The sequence below is a fragment of the Sturnira hondurensis genome, unplaced genomic scaffold, assembly GCF_014824575.4.
Source record: "Sturnira hondurensis isolate 20B ecotype Veracruz unplaced genomic scaffold, ASM1482457v3 Scaffold0014384, whole genome shotgun sequence".
Taxonomy (NCBI): Eukaryota; Metazoa; Chordata; class Mammalia; order Chiroptera; family Phyllostomidae; genus Sturnira; species Sturnira hondurensis.
The window spans coordinates 16,732,420-16,753,686 of NW_028087015.1; the positions used below are offsets into that span (position 1 = coordinate 16,732,420).

The 21,267-nt window shown below is 34.4% G+C and overlaps 1 protein-coding gene across 1 annotated transcript; it reads left to right on the forward strand.

Moving 5' to 3' along the window:
• The first annotated feature begins 317 nt into the window (after positions 1–317).
• Positions 318–18,433, forward strand: LOC118998564 (thioredoxin-like protein 4B). Its single transcript, XM_037062797.1, is given in 3 exon segments — positions 318–328; positions 8,971–8,974; positions 17,640–18,433. A coding segment is annotated over 1 exon segment (450 nt). The 5' UTR covers positions 318–328; positions 8,971–8,974; positions 17,640–17,676; the 3' UTR covers positions 18,127–18,433.
• The last annotated feature ends 2,834 nt before the right edge of the window (positions 18,434–21,267 follow it).

A 21,267-nucleotide genomic window follows, 5' to 3' on the forward strand; every position in this document is an offset into this window, starting at 1 on the left:
GAAACAAATCTATTCAATCAAAAAAATTTAAATAATTTTTGTGATCAATGTGACACAACATTTAATTTTGGAAAAAATGTCTACATTAAAATTTTATGGAGGACTCGAATTAAATTACAATTAACAATTGAGTTTTCTAAGATGGTCTGGAAGGCACTGGGCAAAAATGAATTGATATTTTGTATTATTTACAACCTTTAAAACATCACCTCATGTTAGTGAACTTTCAGTTTATCATCCACAAATGTAGAATTCAAATAGTAATCCTACATATCTGGCCATTGCATTGAATACACTCTTTTATTATCCAAAAATAAAAACATTATATGTTAACAATATAAATGAGTTTGCAATATAAATGAGTTTGCATTTGTAAAGTTGGAGTATTCCCAACATATAATTAAACACAGTGTATGTTTTTATAATTAATTATTTTTATAATATTGAGATTTCAAAAAATGCTTAGAGAATGGATTCCTTGAGCTGTCTATAGCGTTCTCAAATTGAATAATTCTAGTAATTGGTAAGTGAATCAATTCAAATTCCTTCCTCCAAACTTCCTTACAGTGTGTGCAACATGGATTTTAATCCATATACACTTAAATGTTTTTGTATGTGAGACTCTATTGATACAGAACACAACCTAAATGCCACATTCTATAATGAGTAAGTTCTCAACTACGCAAGTGCTGGTTATTAATATCTGAAATAATCTTCACAATCTTTGAAACAAATATTTCACTAAGAATTCTCTACCTTTGATAGTATTAAAAAAAGTAAAAATCTAAATTATGATAATATGTGAGCACTTTCACTCTCAATCCTTGTAAACTAGTGGATACATAAATTTATTGATTAATTTTTACATTGTTATTAAATTTATTGCCAGTACATTGGTTCCTGTGTCATATAGGGGTCAAGTATACATTTCTGTGACACATGACCTGTTTATTGGACTGTGTGCCCACCACCCAAGGTCAAATTATCTCTGGTCACCATATGTCTCACCCTTTGACTCTTTATCGCCCCTCTACATTTATTTTAATGTATAATAAAACATTATAAGTTTTTTTCCAGTTTGTGGAGCCTTGGTATACTTAAAGCCTAAACCAAATTTGAAACAAATAACAACTAATTTTCATGAATAATGAAAGATTTCAAAGAAATGGCCAGGCCAGTCGTAGAGAAAATTCTTTGAGTAAACCAGAGAAAGATCAAGATCTAGTTCTAGTCTTTAAGCAGGTTCATAATTAATAATTCAGGGGGGATATTATCTCAGCTTAGCTATAAGTTTTATAGTAAGTAACTTAGAAGGGTAAATGTGGACCATTAAAAATGATGTAACCAATTCAAGAATCCAATTTCCTAAAGATTTGTCTATAAGAACTTTTATTACCTTAAAAATTTTAAATCAGTTTCATTAGAATAATAGGGGAACCACATGAAAAACCATAGATTTTTCATGATAAAATACAAATTACCTCTTTGTAATATGTGCAGTGAGCCTTGAACAATGCAGTTGAGTGATCAGCTGCCCCACACGGTCAAAAATGCAGGTAGAGCATGTGAGTTCCAAAAAGCTTAACTGCTAAAAGCCTACTGTTAGACAATTAGTGTGTATGTTGCATATTCTATGTATTATATACTGCATTCTTACAATAAATAAGCTGGAGAAAAGAAAGTCATAAGAATAAGATATTTACTGTATTTTTTTTAAAAATCCACATGTAAGTGTAACCATGCAGTGCAAACCTTTTATTCAAGAGTCTATAGTACTATATTATATAATGTGCATATTGAATTGAGCTATATAAGAGGTCAATATAACAGTTTATTTGTTGTATCTTTACTTTTTAAACCAACCTCTTACTTTACAATTCAATGCCGTGTTAAATACAATGAAATTATTTCTAAGCAGGCAGCGAGGAAATTAAGAATAATGTTTTGAAAATATTATTTACTTCTGACTCTTATCAATACTTGTCTGCAATTCAAATTTGCAATGTTTTGAAAATATTATTTACTTCTGACTCTTATCAATACTTGTCTGCAATTCAAATTTGCGTTAAAACAACACATTATTTTGTTGCCTGTATCAATAGTTGATCCTTGGATTCTCTTGCTGTTCATTCTTGTTTCTAAGTTGCCAAACTCTAATTAAGAAAATGCAAATGATTTTACTTTGTGTTGTGTGTGTCAATGTTTGTGATATGGCAAATATTAAATAGAAAATGGGCAAGCTCTTACAATGCTCTTTCTGTTTTTCATTTCTTATTTAATTCTTAAGTGATTTTTATTTTCGATAATAGTCTTGCAAGCATATGTGAGACTAATGTCAAGTTTTCAAGGAAGAAATACAGGGACATGCTAGGTACTAAATTGTGAGGTGATAAAATGACTGAAAGAATGGATTGGTGACACACAGGGTCTTTTCTTTTCTTTGAACTACCTAGTGCTGCGTTCCGTACTCACTAGCATTTCTGACTGTACTCAATTTATGTTTTCATCTTTAATATATATTTAGCACCACCAATCTTCTTTTTTAATGCTATGCTCAACATATGGGCTGTGCTGACCTTAAAAACTACCCCATTGATACAAAGAAAGTGACGTTGCACTGGGGGTTTCCTCCTGAGGAGAAGAGGCAGGTAGCGTGGTCTGTGTCAAGCCTCAATATTGTGTCAGCAAAACCACTCAGTTTAAAAAAGAAATTCCTCATCCTCACAGAAACTGAAGGCTTTCATAAGCGATTGTAAAATGTAAATTTTTTTTAAAAAACGTGTGTCTTTTATAGTTTCTTTCTTTTAAGAGATGTTTTGGTTGGGCAAATAAAATAATTAAAATTTATTGAGAACCTCTGGGTGCTTACATCTTACAACTACCCTCTGAGATAAAAAAAAAAAATACCCACTTGAGTGCATGTTTCAACTCCAAGAAGGATTGTTTTATGTTCCGTAGCTAAACATCTTAGGTTCCATGACATGTCATTACAAATAATGGCTTGATGATGTGTTAACAGCTTTCACCTAAATGTCCTTTTACTATGCCGGCCTGAGGATCTATCAATTGTGATTTAACACACTTGTTTAGACCTTGGCCATGGTTGACAGTTGCTCACAGCCTGACAGTTTCATGGGCCAGAGTTGGAATCTGCATACTGCCAGTGTGATCCTGCTATTTCTCTTTTGTCAGAGTTCTACCCACCCACAATTTTCACTTCAAAACTTTACTAACTTTTCTCCAACCTCCAAAACCGAAATCTCTTACACTTCCTGCATGGTTCTGCCACTCAGCCCACATATCATGTGCTGTTTCTTAGTCTGTGTTGTGATATTCTGCCAGTTTGCGTAGCCATGAAACACTATGTGGTCAGGGGAAGTAAATTTGAGATTGGAACCGAGATTGGAGGGAAGTGTTGTCCTTTGAGTCAATGAATTTGATGGCATCCAGATCTTCTGTGTATATTTTATATTTCTGGCATCAAATTCTTGCTTTTTTCTTATAATACCGAGTCCCATTCAAAATCTAATTTAGCCTACCTTTATTGGCAGCACTGAAATTGCCATTTTCCCTTTTCTATTGTATGGATTTAATTTATTTTACTTAGTTTTAGTGTGTGCTTAAAACTAACACAAAAACAAAAAAGAAAAAGAACTTTATTGAATAGTGTTAATGTCCAGATAAAACTCACTGACAAGCATTTCCTTTATATTGATACATGTCCAATGAATTTGTATGTGTCATGTTTAAATATCCAGTATCCTCTTCCAAAGCTATTTATTCCTTTTGTGTCATTTTTATGTTTCTATTATCCTTCTCTAAATATATCTGAGGTCTGTCCAGAAGGTATCCAGCCATGTAATATGAAAAGTAGAGACATTTATTGAAGAAGTCATAGGATTCAAGAAATACCGTACATAGGATAATGATGCCTCAGTCCCCTTCAAAGTGGGCACCTTGGGACCTCACATAGTTCTCCCAGTCACCATCAGCTGCCATGTTGTATTTTCCTGTATGTTGGTCTGACATCTCTTCCCTCTCAAAAGTGATTTTGATTTTGGGAAAAGCCAGAAGTTGCAGTGTGCCACATATCTGGGCTGTATGGGGGCTGAGTCATCTGGGAGATTTGATGTTTCACCAACAGTTTCTGCAGGAGACCTGATGCATGAGTAGGCATATTGTTGTGATGAAACTGCCAACCACCAGTTGTCCATAGCTGTGCCCTTCTGAATCATCTAAATAATCTCTGCAGAGGAATGTTCAAACTTAACACAAAATTTGATGCAAATTTGTTCCTCTACTCACTCAGTCATTTTGAATGCAACAGCAACACAGTACACATGCTCACTCAACATTGTCTACTACCCCCACTGACTAATACAGTGAAGTCTGCATTGTTCATGTATGTGCATTCCAGTCCACTCTCCTTGGCTGCCAGGTTACAGAGATGTTGCACAAACCATTCTTGTTTACTAACAATAGATGGTTTTATTCTGCATAGATCTAGTATTCTGACCTGTAAAGTCCAATGTTAACAATTTTCTAGATGACTGACTACGAACTTTAGATAGATTTGAAGTTGCATCACCCTTTTCATGCAATTGGCTCCCATGATCCGCATGTCCTTCTGCTGACACAAAGTGTTTATTGCTGGTAGTCTCTTTTTACCCTTAGCCATATACTAGACTTCACATAGATCATCTGTTTAAATGTATCAAATAGAATGTAAAATATAGCATCTCAATAACTTCCCAAGCTTCATATACTGGCATCATCCATCATATATAGTAGCATCCTTTCAAGCACTCAAGCAGCATATTTAAACAATAAACACATGAATCAGAACAGGATAATGACTTGAAAACACTCTCTACTAAGAGCATATACTTAAAATGTACAGGATCATGGCATAATTATATCTTTTACTGAAGTAAATAATCCAAAGTGCCAAGTTATATTTAGTTTTTTTCTATTATGCTTATTCTTGTATATTTAAATCTTTTACCAGATTTTGTTCATATGTTTTGTCTCTTTTTGAGAGTGGCACAATCCTAGGCATCAATAACTGTCTTCAGTTACCCAAAGTCTTTCTAGGGCATTTTTAAAGTGTATTCGTGTTTACTCTCTGAAAGACTTCATTAGGAATTTGAACACGGCTGCCTGTTGACTTAGAGAAAAATTTCTTTCTTTCTATATAGTTACATAGAGAAAAATTTCTTTCTTTCTATATAGTCCCTATAGTTTCCTTGTATAGGGACTTGAATGACTCACAAGAGCTAGAAAGTTTCATTAAAAATTAGTCTGTAAACAGCATGATCAATATGAAATAAGTTAATAAAATCAAATAGTAAAAAGAAAATGAAGAGATATCATTACATGAATGAATAAAAATATGGCCTGGTATAGCTCAGCAGGTTGAGTGTGGGCTGCAAACTAAAGGGTCGCTGGTTCACTTCCCAGTCAGGGCACATGCCTGGGTTGCAGGCCATGTCTCCCAATGGAGGCATGTGAGAGGCAACCACACATTGATGCTTCTCCCACCTCTTTTTCCTTCCCATCCCCTTTCTTTAAAAATAAATAAAAATTTTTAAAAAGAATTAAAAATATGAAACCACAAGGGTAGAAATTTTTAAAAAGCAGGTGGATAGGAAGAATGAAATAGACCATATAGATGAAAACATTTATTACAATTAAAATATTTATAGATGGAGTAAATTTGAGTATGGAAAAATTATAAGAAAATATTAAAACAGTTCTGAGAATTCTTAAAGAATACAGCTCAGAAATCAAAAAGTTTAAAATATATTAAAATATTAAGCTAAATGGAAGATACATTTAATAGCTTGAAAAACATATAGTAAGATTCTTAGAATGACACTTAAGAAAAGTAGTGGAGCATCAAAATTTGAAGAGATAATTACAAAGATTTATTCAAGTGTGAGGGAAAACCACAAATCCTAGTAAAAAATGAATTCTGAATACAGGAAAAAATTTAATCCATATTTAGAGACATAGGTAAAACTATCCAACACTTACTATAAAGGTATTGATTAACGATACCAAAAAAAATTATCAAAAAGTATAAGAAAAACTTGTATCTTCAGGCTGTTATTCAGCTACTTAATTAGTCAGCTAAGCAATTATTTAATATTGATAGTCAAATATAGAGTTTTTTGGTATCAGAAAAATTGAGAGTTAAAAATTCAGTACTCTAATTAAAATTGTATCCACAGCTTCACATGATTAAGAATCATGCACACACCACACAAATAACAACTGTGATCTAAGGAATGCACATGTTTACATATGGAGGAGTACATGTATGCACATGCATATGTATTGATTTGTTTTAAAATAAGTAAATAAATAAATATATATATATATACATATTATTTTTAAATGGTACCTGATATTTGTGTTTGGTTTTTGCAGATAAAATTTAGTTTTAGTTTTAGATAATTATATATTATATAAGCATGAATATTTATATAAGCATGAATATTCTAAATTTGTTTTATTCCTTCAAGTGGTTACACTATTTCAAAACTTTAAATATAATAAATATACAAATATTATAAAGGCATGAATTTATAATCCAATAAAATATTATTCAAAAGGATTATAGAATAACTTTATCACAATGAAGTAAAAATAATTAAGACTGGCATTTATTTATTAATAACAATAAGAAACAATTTTCCTAGAAAAGCAGAGGGTTGAATGTTGGGAACAGCTCTGCCTGGTTTCAGGAGTTGTAACTGCCCCCCATGACTAAGACTGAATGAGCAACCTCGGGAATGGGAGCCACAAGGAGACAAAGCTTGTCTCTGGCAGCAAATGCTGCCTCTGCTTCATCCCCTGTCCCCAACGCTTGGTTGGTTAGTACATGATGAGTAAGACCCCTCAGAGGGGGAGCAACCAAAGCCAGACACGGTCACTTGGGAGGCCCTCAAAAAAGGACTCAGGAGCTGCAACAAAGAGGGAGTGATGGACCCTCACCTCCCCACCCCCCGCAGGCTATTCTGACATAGCCTGAGTCCCCATTTCCATCTGGGAGAAGCACTTCCTAGCTCTAATCCACTTAAGCCTAAAAACCTATGATGGGGGAGGCAGTGCAGCCCCTTGCTGGCTAGAGCAGGATTCGGGGTGATCAGGCATAAGAAAGAATGCCTAAAGTCCTGTGAAGCCTGCTTTGCTAAAAGTGCTTTCATTCATATGTTGAGTCTGAGCAAGAAATGAGTATGTCCCCCAAAGTTTCTGCAACCCCCCTACCTGACAGACACTGACTCAGACTAAGCCCTCAGATTTCTTTGAAATGTTATCCTTTTTGATCTGTTTGATTAAACTGTTTGATCCTTGCCACTTGACATTGATTGATGACCTTTACCTGTATTCCTATGTGTTCTGAACCTAATAAAAGCCATTCAAGAAGGGGCTCCTGGTCCTTCTCCTTTGAGAGATTGACCACTTCTCTTCCCCAAGCAGATCATGTCTTGGTAGTTTCACTTTCATCCGTGGCAGACAAGGGGACTTGCTGGCAAAGTTGCCCCCATAGTTGAACTTGTTTAAACTGATTAAAAAAGGTCTACCAGAAACTAATTAACAGGTTGGAGAAACTTCCCAATAATTTTAAGAACAAAACAGATATGCCCTTATAATTGTTTCTTTTTAGCAAATTACATTTGAATTGATTCAAAGCCATAATATAGAGAAATACAAAAAAAATTGTAGGGATTAGAGAAAAGAAATAACATCATTTTCTTCAGAGATAATATGATGTGTACTGAAAAATTTAGAGACTATATAGATCAACAAACAATTTGTAGTTAGTATGGTTACTACATTCTAGATCAACATATCTATAGCTCATATATAGATTCCACACATAAACCTGAGTATACAATCTGCTTATAATAAAATATGAGAGGTACAGATAAATCCATTAAAATACATTTGTAATAATGAGTTGAGTAATGGTTAAACATTTTCAATTGTATGAAACTCTTCAACAAATGTAGATATACACAATATTCATGGGTAAGGAGATGAAGTATTAGAAAGGCATCAATTTTGCTATACAAGCAGAATTTCACACACACACACACACACACACAAAACAACCTGACATGCTATTCCTAAAATTCAAATGATGAAGTAAGGAGGGACTAAATGTCAGTACACATTTTGATAATATTTTGTGAAATATTTGATAAAATGGTATCAAAATGTAATACAATGCTGTACTAAATCACGGGATGTCATACTACTGAAAGTATAGACAAACAGGCCACAAAGTAGAGATCAAAGAATAAACTCAAGGCATGAAGAATCATGATACACTATTATGCCACTGTAGGGCTGAAGGTCTAGATTGGCCATTTGAACATTTATTCAAATAAATGTTGTGGAGTCAGTTGCTTATTATCATACTGGGGAAAACCTGAAACACCTATTTTAACCTGTACTAGAATCACAAGAGGAATTAAGTATAAAGTTTAAAGAATTTATTGTATTATAATTTTTTTAAAGTTCAAATGGTATCCATTCAAGAAAACAAAATCCATGCCAGGGTCACCTATAGACAGGATTTAATATGACAGCTAGTTAAAAAAGTGATGAAAGAGTTAAAAAGCCACGCGGAAGAGAATGGAGCAATCCAGATATTAATAACCACAAAATGGACTGGAGGGGAGAACCGAGTATTTGATGAAACCAGTTACGAACACTGGAGCTGTGGAAAGAAGGAGTCCCAGTGGGGCTTCCCAGTGAGAGCTGAGACCCTAAGGGAAGAGCTACCAGGAGGAGGTGGGTAGGCAGCGATTGGTGAGGTCACTACCACTGTCCAGCCTCTTTAGTTATGGAAGGAATCAGGCTGCCTGGACCTGACCAGGAGCCAGGATATTTGGGGGGAAATGTCAACCTCCTGCAAAGCCAAACAGGATAGAAAAAAAGGTGCAATGAATATGACAGCAGGGTGACATGGTAACAAAGTGGAAGAATATTTATAATATGTAAACATTGATAGAAATATAAAAAAGGCTACAAAATAGAAACAAAATAATTGGCTACATTTGTATTTTTGAAATTTGTATGGAGGTGTTGTGGTCATAAAGTAAAAAAAGTCTTAAATATTAAACACATTGGAGATGCAGAGCATTTCTCACACCATACAAGTTCAATTCAATATATTATAAATATATATTTATATAAAATTATATATATGCCAATTTGAATTCATTAAATTAATTAAATAATATAAAGTATAATTTAGATAGTGTATTCACTAAAATATGGGGAAATTAATTGGTGAGTTACTCTCCTCCAAAGAATATCTCATTTGCTGAAATGGAACACTAGAACAGTGCAGTTTAAACTATGTAAATAAAGGGAACTTGGGCAAAAAGAGAGCAGAGTACACACCTGTGACTACCGGGTTGTGTGAGAGTTTTATTGTCTGATATAAAATTCTAAAGTACTTGGCTTTTATTCAGGCACAATTCAAGCAAAAAACCATCCAAGTTTCATATAAACAACATGTATTTCCCCAGAGCTTCACATCAAGCAATCCACACAACTTTTTGGAATTTCTACTGAAGCAAAGTTTGTAGTAAGATTTAAATATATATATATATTTTGCTGTATTTTCCTGCACAATTTGAGTGCTATTACAGTCAATTCTGAACATTATTATCATTAATATTAACTCTTGATATTCAGAACTATTTATGTTAATCTAGAAACATTACAAAGATTCTAAAATGTTTTCTTTCCCTGCTTTTTTCCCTTAAACATATTTATTTTTTTTATTGTTGTTCAAGTACAGTTGTCTCCATTCCTCCCTCACCACTCCCCCCACCCCAGTCATCCCCACTTGCTACCCTCGACCCTACCTTCTTTGGTTTCATCCACGTGTCCTTTACACATGTTCCTGAAAACCCTTCCCACTTTCAGCTTATTTCACTTAGCATAATGCTCTCCATCTCCGTCCCCAATACTTTTTGAAATTCAAGTGGGAGCTACTTTATAATAGTTTTATTGTTTTAATATAGAGTCCTTAAATAGGAACTGAGAGTGACACAATATGAGTTCTGCTTAATAGACAAGGTGGGACAAAATGGGTTTACAGTTGTACGGAAAATGACAATGGATAGATCATAACACAAGAGTAAACAGATTTTTGTGTACCTGTACTCCTGCCTTCAACCTCCTTCTGCCCCACCCTGCATGTAGTCATTCGATTTGCTCAATGCAATGCACTGGGTTTAGGTGCAGTTTAAAGCATCAAACCAGAAATCTCCCTATGGTTGACCTATGAGAAGACGTCTGAAGGTCAATTTAACTTTTTACTTTACCGCCTGCCTATCCTACCTAACTTCTTTATAGAAACCAATAAATATATACTATTAGAAATATTAAGTTCTCTGAAAAGAGCTAAAGGAAGGGCAAAAGGAGAAAAGAAGAAATGGACCTTTTAATTTAAGGGGTATATTTTGAAATACTTTAATATACATAACAGGGAAATGCTGCTCCAAAGTGTAAGCCTATTTAAATTATTCTGTTGTTAATTAGAGATTCTCATACATATTCATCCTGCTACCAAGTGAATAGTAATCTAAGGCCAAATTGATGGTTGATTCTATAAACTTATGTTTCTAAATCCTCAACTTGTTAAATCCTGTTTTGCTCTGTAGCTAGTTCCTCTTCTCTTACAGTCTTAGTATTCATCAAACTAGTTTCACTTCTAGGATTATGAGAGGAAATATAAATTCTATTATACAGAAAAGGTAACAATTAGAATGATTCATGTTACTGAAATTTAGGTTACAAAAAGATGGCAAACACTATTTCCACAAGATATTTTTTTCTTCAAAACGTTGATGGCAAATCAGCTATGGACTGATTACACCAAACCCACCATGGGTTGGATGTAGCTCATGCAAAGGTGGGACCATAACAATGATATGGTCCACTTGCAAACACAAAGGTATGTGGCTTCCTATTTCATAGCTGGGCAGGAGTACCCTTCAGAATTAAGGTTAAATTTAAATGCAATATTTTTTCAATAAACTAAAATGATTTACTCTTTAGAACTTCAAAAATAATAGCAAGAATTTAGCTTTGGTAACTAAAAAATTTCCCCCAGTGGACACTGATACTTTGCAACAAAAAAATGGGCATTAGGAAATTTAAAAATCTTTCTATTCCATAAATTCATATAATTTAAATAAAATATCCCAAGAATAAAAATGTCAGACATTCAAAAGTGCCATTTATTAGATGTATATGTGCAATGATTTTTCATATAAGGAAAAATAAAACACTAAAGAGGTAGTAAATATAGATCAAAATTGAATATATTCTACACAATATATCCTATTGTATATATCCTACATAATATATTTAAGAGAAAATAATTTATAAATAAAATACATTGTTTTATAGACAGTGTGGAATTAGAATCTCACATGAAATTACTTCTCTTAAAATTACAATGCATAAAATACATAAAAATAAAATGTATAATCATAACAACAATTTGCATTCACTAAATGTTACATTTTATTCAATATTTTTGCTACTATTTAATTAAATTGAGACTTGTTAACATTAGGTTATATTCTAATACTGATATTAGACCATGAATGACCAGAAACTATCTGAAAGTAGTATTTTTGAGATCAGTTTAAAATACAATAAAATATCAATACAATCCAAATATCAAGTAGTGCATGGCAGAGCTGGGTTCCAATTTTAGTAGTGTGATTCTAAAGTGCATACGTAGACTGTCTTGTTTTATTTTGCTCATTTGGCTGTTCTGTTGATTAGGTTACACTTAAAGGTGAGGTAGTTTGGTATTAGTCTTTCACTGCCTGGCTTATTTCACTTAGCATAATATTCTCCAGTTCCATCCATGCTGTCATGAAGGGTAGGAGTTCTTTCTTTCTTTCTGCTGCATAGTGTTCCATTGTGTAAATATCCACAACAGATATCCACAAATATTCTGTTATGTTTTTGATCCACTCATTTACTGATGGGCACTTAGGTTGCTTCCAGTACTTGGCTATTGTAAATTGTGCTGCTATGAATATAGGGGTGGTGCATACGTTCTTTTGAATTAGTGTTTCAGGATTCTTAGGGTATACTCCCAGCAGAGGAATTGCTGGGTCAAAAGGCAGTTCCATTTTAAGTGTTTTGAGGAAATCTCATACTGTTTTCCACAGTGGCTGTACCAGTCTGCATCCCCACAACAGTGCACTAGGGTTCCCTTTTCTCCACAACCTTGCCAGCACTTGTTTGTTGCTTTGTTTATGATGGCCATTCTGATTGGTATGAGGTGGTATCTCATTGTGGTTTTAATTTGCATCTCTCTGGTGGCTATTTTTTAACACTACTGCATCAAATATATATCTATATCTGTATCTCTCTCTCTCTCTCTATATATATATATATAATACGTAATTTAAAGTAAAAAGTTAATTTCATTGGGTGGTAGTGAGGTAATTCATTAATTCATATGAGTGAAAAGGGAATTCCAGAAGAATTTTTCAAATTTTTATTCACTATTATTATTTTTATCCTCAACTGAGGACATGCTTATTGATGTTTAGAACTAGTAGAAGAGAGAAGAAGATAGAGAGGGAGAAAAACAACAGTGTGAGAGAAATAACAGTCATTGATTTGTTGCCACTGCAACTGAGGACCAAACCCACAACCCAGGCACGTGCTCTGACCAGGATTCGAACCTGTGACCTTCTAGTCTGTGAGGATCACGCTTCAACCAATTGAGCCACATCAACCAGGGCAGAATTCTGGACTGATTTAGTTAGAAATCTGATGAGGGAAAAGAAAAGAAGTCTAGTCCAGTCCTCAGGCACTCCTAAATAGTGAGCTGTGAGCTTTTGAGTGATGAGTAATGTGTTTAAACCTAGAGCTAATTTGAGTAGAGACACAAAGTCAGTTGTGCAAAATGGAAAAAATAAAGGTGTTGCTCAACAAACAGCATAGCAGAAATAGCAAATCAAATTGAGAGAGACAGAGAAAGGGAGGGAGGGGAAGAGAGGGAAAGAGGGGCAGGAGAAAAGAGAGAGAAGGAAAGAGGTAGAGAGAGAGAGAACCTAATGATCTGACAATTTTATCACAGGTATATGTATATTCAACAAAAATGAATGCATATGCTTACCAAAAGATACATTTAAAGAGGACCACAGCAGCACTGTTAATAATACCCATCCCAAACTGTTCAAATACTCGATGTCCAAAAACAGTTGAAGATACTTAAAAATTATGGCACACTAATATGCCAGAAAACTATGTAGCAATAAAAGAAAATGAAATAAGACTGCATATAGCAATGTGATGCCACTTAGAAACTTAATATTAAGTAAATTAAGTCAAAGGGAAAAAGAAGAGTAAATACTGTGTGAGTTCATTAGTATAAATTTCTACAACAAGATAATCTAGTCCACATAACATAAGCTAGAATCATATTTCTCCTGAAGTGGAGGGGTGGCAGGGACTGGATATGAACATAACAGGAGTTCCCCTGGATCCAGTAATGTTCTGTTGCCATTGGTGTTCATTTCAGTGATGATTATAGGGCTGTGTCACTTTGTAAAAAATTCTTACAGCAATGTACTTATGACATGTGCTTTTTTATATATGCTGTATATCAGTGGAATGTATGTATCATGTTACCATCCAATCAAATACTTCACAAAATTACAGAACCATAAAAGACTAAGAAACAAAGATATTGTAGTGGTGAGAATTACAGGGCTTGAAAGATTTGACTTTTTTATGTTTTCGCCTGGGGTTTTGCAAATTCTGAGACAGTATGAAATGGAGCAAACTCACAGCAGTTGGTCAGTGCTGGGGTAGAGAAATGTCTTACAAAGATGCACTGGCATTTCTTCTTGAAAATCTAATCATTTAATATTTAAGTTTTCTTGTGAGTTTGTCATTTTGATATAACATTCTTGATATTTCATGATATATTCAGATAATTACTATTACTGGATATCAGGGGAAAGAAGTGTTAATTTCCTTTAGTTTCATCTATATTTTATTCCTAGAATTTTTTGTTTTAGAATTTGTATTTTACTCCTTAAAATGTTTTCACTTGTGGAAGGCATTCTTACTTTTTTTAGCTTTAAAAAATATTTTTATTTTATACAGTTGCCAATTCCTATCCTTAGTTTATTTGTGGGTTATTATAGTATTTTAACAACTAAAACATCATATACTAGTCACCAGTACTTAATCAATTTTTTTGCTAATTTTTAATTAGGTTATTTGTATTTTTATTGTTTAGTTGTAAGAGTTCTTTACATATTGTAGATACTGGATTCTTATCAGATATATGAGTAATGTTAATATTTAGAAATGAAGTTTAATTTATACATTTTTATCTGGCAATGAAGAATTCATAAGAATTTCTTATTTATTTTTTATTTTCATTGAATGTATTGGGGTGACATTGGTTAATAAAATATCTAGGTTTCATGGGTACAATTTGACAATACATCTGTATGTTGTATTGTGTGTTCATCGCCCCAACTCAAAAAATAATATCACAAAACATGCTTTATTTTGTGATTTACAGTCTGTCTAATAAATGCATAATGGAAAGACAAACAATATCTGAAGTCCTTTTGTATATTCCAATTTAAAAAATTATTCTCAATAAATGTCATATACTATTGAAAATATATCTGCTTCCTTTAAAATTCTCAAATATTTCCCTTATAGTGTTTTTTTTACCATTTTTGTAGTAGAACCTAAATATGTTATTGATATTTTACCATCAGAAAGAGCATGAAAACTATCAAATATTTTATGTAGTAATAAATCATCATCTAAGACTAAAATACTTTTTTGTTTATATGAATAACCCAAAGGTTATCGGGTTAATAACCAAATACTGGTTCCAAGGACTGTGTATGTTTTTGTGTGAGTGTCTGTTTAGGCATCATTTATTTCTATGTTTCATTATAGACAGTTTTTTTAATTCAGGGGTTGAGAGTGTTTTTCTTCACTCAATACACAAATTTTCTTTTTATATGGTAATTTGCAGTATTGTTATTATTTTTGCCTAAGGGGAGAATATAGAATAAACAGAGGATTATCTTTGAGCTCTACATGATTGTATTACTAGTGTAACTCATAAAATAATAAGTAGACACAATTTGCTTCTGGCTCTGTGTGTGTAAAAGTGCTCAGAATCGCATTCCTCTTATAAACATTCTAAAATTGTACAAAAATTAGAATCTTTGTTTCTGACATCACATAAGAGGCATTGTAGGGCCATGATGCTTAAGGCAGGGGGAGCTGACACAGCGAGCTCTACGCTACCCCGGAGATTATGGCCATGGGAATATCAGCGCCTAGGAGGAGGATCCCAAATAAAAACAGCCGAGCTTGTTCTGTGGAGCAGAAAGAAAAATTTCACCTGTATCAGGTGAAATTCTAGAAGGGAACGCTAAAAAATCCTGAGAAAGAATTATGAAGGAACTATAATCCAACCACTCCCATAGCCCACATAGGGCAGCAGGCTTTGAGAGCTCCAATAGGTGGAGCATAGTAGCTGGGTCAAATTTAACAACGTTTGGTGGAGATCATACACGTGCAAAAATAAACCTGAAACAAAAGACTACTATCTCTTCAAAAATATAATGTACTTAAAACTAATTCTCTTCCATGTGGTTTTAATAGTGTTTGAATTTAATGTAAAGGGTGGTATAAAATTTGGAGGAATTTTTTTTATTATTTAGACAAGTTTACAAAAAATGTATTTTTATTTCTAGATTTTTGAAATTATCGGCCATAAAATTATCTGCAACTATTAATTTATAACAATGATTTTGACCCACTGAAGGAAAAGAAAATCTATCCTAGACCTATACATCCAAGACATTTTTTAAACGAGGACAACTAAAAAGGATTTTCAGATTTATAAAACCTGCAGCCACAACCAGTGGACCTGCAGTACAGGAAAGCTGTGCTTGTGTGAGGAAGCTCTTCATGTTAAAACCAAATGACACTGCAAGAATATGGATTTTTCAAAAATAAAGAAAGAAAACATAAAAGGTAAACTACCTGACGTCAGTCTGAGTAATACTTTTGGGGGCTTGTCCCCTCGAACAAGGAAAACGAAAGAAAAATAAGCAAATGGGGCTACATCAAACTAAAAGCTTCTGCACAGTTCAGATAATCTTCATAAAAAAATGCAGCTGGTTGAGTGGGGGGACATATTCACAAATGAGATATCCAATAAGGGGTTGACCCAAAACACACAAGAAAGTTATACAGCTCAACAACAACAAGAACAGGAAAAAAAGTCTGATTGAAAAAGTAGGCAAAGGACATGAAAGGACACTTCTACAAAGGGGACGTACAGGTGACCAACAGACCTACAAAGAGATGCTCAACATCACCATTCATCAGGGGACTGCGAATTAAAATGGCAATGAGATGTCACCTCACAGCAGTCAGAATGGCTCTCATGAAAAAGTTGGCATAACATGTCGGTGAGGATGGCGAGAAAATAGAACCCTTGTGCACTGTTGGTGGGACTTCAAACTGATGCAGCTCATATGAAAAAAGTATGGATTTCTTTAAAAAACTAAAAATAGATATGCCCTATGCCCTAGTGGTTTCCTTCTGGGTATTTATCCAAAGGAAACAATAACACTTATTCAAACAGGTAGACCATCTTCTTATATCACACACAAGAATAAATGAAAGCAGATTAAAGATTTCAATGTTGACTCAAAATCATAATAATGAAAACGATAAATGAAGCCCTATGTTATTGCAGCATTATATACAATAGCCAAGATAATGGAATATTACTTAGCCATAAAAAAGAATGAAATCTTATTTGCCACAACGTAGATAGATTGGAGGGTATCATGCTATGAAAAACATCAGACAGAGAAAGACAAATACCATATGCTTTTGCTTATATGTGTAATCTAAAAACAAAATACAACAAACAAAACAAAAACTGAGTTACAGAAATGGAGATGAAGGGACAATGATCAAAATGGAGGGCCTGGGAGAATGGGTGAAAATGGGAAGGTGAATATAATCAATAATATTGTGATAAGTATAAACAATGCAAATTATTATGATTACTAGAATTACATTTAAGGTATAAAAATGCCAAAGCACTATATTATACACATATAACTAATATAGTCAATATACATGTGTTTACCAACCATCTGACCAATATAAGGTTGTATACCAACTGTAAAGTTGTATATCAATAGATTAAATGAAACACAAAATTTCTACAAATAAGTAAAGGGTTTTGGGAAACAGAACTACCTGGGTAAATTATAGTTATATATTTTAATATTTTAAATGATATCAACACCTTTAAAATCAACTTACTTTGTAAACAAAAATAATAACATTATTTAGAAATTATCCCCAGTGTACCCATTATAGGACCTACAAATTTAAATTTATAGAAACATAACATAGTATAGTTGGTATTTCCATAAAATGTAAGTAAAGAGGTACTTCACTTTGCAAATAAATGCAAAAATTCCTTAAAATAGACTAGAAAAGGGACCGCTGTTGTCAATGGTCTTAAATTGAAGAGAAAGAGGGAGGCAATTGTACGGATAAAGACTGACAGTGGGGGATTAGTATTTGGATTATTTCAAGATGAGCTTCCTATTGCCCAAACTGACCAGCAAAAAAGAAGTCGACCAGGTGATAAAGAGCACTGCAGAGAAGGTGTTGGGTCTCAGGTTTGGGAGAGATGAGGATCCTGCCTGTCTGCAACTAGATGATATTCTTTCTAAGACCTCTCCTGACTTGAGTAAGATGGCTGCCATTTATCTAGTGGATGTGGACCAAGCTCCAGTTTATACACCCTAGTTTGACATCAATTATATTCCATCTACTGTGTTTTTCTTCAATGGGCAACATATGAAAGTGGATTATGGGTCTCCAGATCACACTAAGTTTGTGGGAAGTTTCAAAACCAAACAAGACTTCATCGATTTGATTGAAGTAATCTATCGAGGAGCAACGAGGGGAAAACTTATTGTCCAAAGTCCTATCGATCCCAAGAATATTCCCAAATACGACCTCCTCCAGCAAGACATTTAGCACATTAACTACTGTCAAAGTTGGAGAAAGGGGCACATCTCGAGACAGTATTTGGATGCAGCTGTGCTGTGTTTCTGGGGTCCTTCGGAAACAAGCCCAGTGTCCCAGTGGAGGACAGGTGTGACTTGTATGGAAAATGCTGGCCTCCAGCAGAAGACCCCGCCAGGACTGGGACCATCGGTTTTCTGTGTTTTCTCCCCACAAACCTCAGAGCACTCAGGTCAGCTGTGATGGACTTGCCCACGTGATTTGTTTGACTTTTCTCTACATTGTACTTTCCTTGTTCCTTAGCATAATACAGAATTCTCCTAAATAAATAAATAAATAAATAAATAATGTTAAAAAATGCAAAAATTTCTTAAAATAAAAAAAGTTTTTAAAAAATTTCTTCAAGTACAATATTTCCTTATACATAAAGATGCATAAGGATTAGATTGTCAAAATACTAATCTCTTTTACTGTTGATAACAAGCAGTATGTGAAAGCACTGAAAGCATGTTGAAAGATAAATTAAAATATGATATTCATAAATACTTGATGAACATTTTCTTGTTCGGAAATTTGACTTAATTACCAAAATAAAAATGCATTTATAGTTATCTTTGATTTTTAGTGTGGGGTGTGTTAGTTTCCATCTACTTCTCTCTTTATGTCCTTTTTTATTGGCAGGCACTCTCTCCTGGGTGGGTCGTGCTGCAAATTCCATAAACTATATTAGCAGTGGTTTGCATTTCTTGCTTTGAGACACTTATTGCCAATATCCCACACACTTGTTCTTTCCTCATCACTGTACTCTGCATACTTTTTCCTAAAATAAATCTATTATATCACTCATCTCCTCAAATGTTTTTGTTGATTTCTATTTCCTGAACAAGTACTATCCCCTGGTCCATTTAGTGGCTTCTCACACAAAGTACATTGGCAACATCTGCACATCGTAAGGGTTCAAGACATAGTAGTTTCTTGATTAACTTTAACCCCTGGCATGTCACCTCGTATGTTACTCAGTGGGATCTCAGTGAACCCTCACGTTTCTCTGAATATAATTCCAAGGACATCCCTTTCCACCACTTCATGGCTTTGCACCCGTGATTCCCTCTGCTTTGAAGGCATCAATACCCCCTTAGTTTCATTGGAAGCATCCGCTGACATCCCGATGTGGAGCAGTTACTACCTCTCCTGGACTTCTAAGCCCTTTGCTAAAACAGTGCAAAAATGTGGTTTCATAGCTCTTATTATGTGTATCTTTTCAACACCATAAAGGCACTGCATGTGTTTAGGACTGGAAGTATATTTTGAAGTCATAGAATGACAGTGACACAGAATGTGTATATGGAACTTAGTAAATCCTTGTTTGCTTTTAAAAATGTTTCATGTGAACTTATTTAAAAAGTATATTTTCACCCTCTAAATATTGACATCCCTGCAGCTGGCATTGTAAACAGTTCAACTGGCAAGAGAAACATGATGCTAGAAATTGACCGCTCCCAAAACTTTAAAATGTAATTTTGATTATCATAGACGAAGGTGACAAGTGTCAGACATTTAAAAAATCTATGCACTGACATTTCACTAAAATGTGAATATATTATAAATGGCTTTAAATATTGTTCTTGCAAATACACTTGCCTGAGTGTACCTTAGAAATTGCAAGTGGATAATAAGCCAGGTGACACATAAGCACCTGAACAACCTCAAGAGTGACAGAAAAGGAGATGAGGAAGTGGCTCAGGTGTGTTTGAGCTGCGAAAGCTCCGGGCGTGTGTAGGAGCGTGTGAATCCCTCGCCTTAGAGAGCAGCTAACACGCTGCGAGCTAACCCCGCATCCTATCTTCAGCTGATTGAGAAATGTAACTTCCAGATGTGTGCTTGGTGATGCCAGATTTTTGCAAAGAACATATTTACAGGTAGTACAAAGTGGAGAAATGTAAATAACAATTTAAATGTCAAACTCACATTTCTATCAAAATATGAAGCTTGTATTAAAAAAAGAAATCATATACCATTAAAAGGATTATCTAAAAAAACCATGCCTTTGGTATAAGCCACATTCCCAAGGCCCAGTCTATTTCCCAAAATCAACCACTTTCACTTCTTCAACACCTCTATTTTAAGTGAAATGCTTATAATATTTTCCTTACATTATTAATTTCAGACAGTATATACCCACTGGCTTTCAATAAATCGGTTAAATGATTTCTCTCATTTATATAGCCATTCTCATCTCTATTGTCCTCAACTATAAAAAGTCAGCTCTATAACAATAATTGATTTTACATTATTAGCATTTCACTCATATTTTGAATACCACGCTGTATGCTGGGCCAAGTGGTCTCCTGTTTCCCTTTATTGTACAATTTTCCTTTTCCTTTTATTAATAATGACTTTGTTTTAAAGTGGGTATAATAATTACTATAGTAATAGTAATTATTATTTCTGTTTTAAAAACTTTTCTTACTTTAACATAAAGCTGCTGCTAAAACACTCATATCACTGTCAGTCACCAGGAAACTACTGTCCAAATGTCTAAACGTTTTGACTGAGCTGTCAGTGCCGTTCTGTTTTGTTTTGGTATTTGCCCCAATTTCCTCAGCACGGATGTCACCATTTTAATATGACATGCTCTCTGGACCTGGCTTTCTCTGCTGTGTCTTCAGGTGGATCTTCTGTCTTGCGTGGGGGTCGAGGGGGGTGGTCACATGTCTTTCTTCTGTTTTGGGGGAGATCACATGCTTTCTATTGGCTCCCTCTCCTTAGTGGTACACGCTCTTCAGCAGCTTCCTGCTGGCTGCCGTGCTGCGGAAGAGAAAAGACTCCATGCCTGTTGTGATGGGCTCCATTGTACAGTGCTAGGATACGATCTCCCAGACTTCCTTTTCACTCAGGCTGCATTTCCAACATGGGGCAGAAGGGGGCGCTGTTATTGTAGTCAACCAGGAGCCCAGACTGCTGCAAACTTCTTTCCACCAAACCTTTGCTTACTCAAAATCAATGGCAAGGGGAAGAGGATGTGGCAAACCTCGCACTGGCTTTTTAAGTTCTGAAGAAGAGGTAGCACATTTCATTTTCATTTACATCCTCTGGGTCAAAGTAAGACACATGGCCAACATGAAGACATGAGTAGGAAAGAAAAACCCTGCT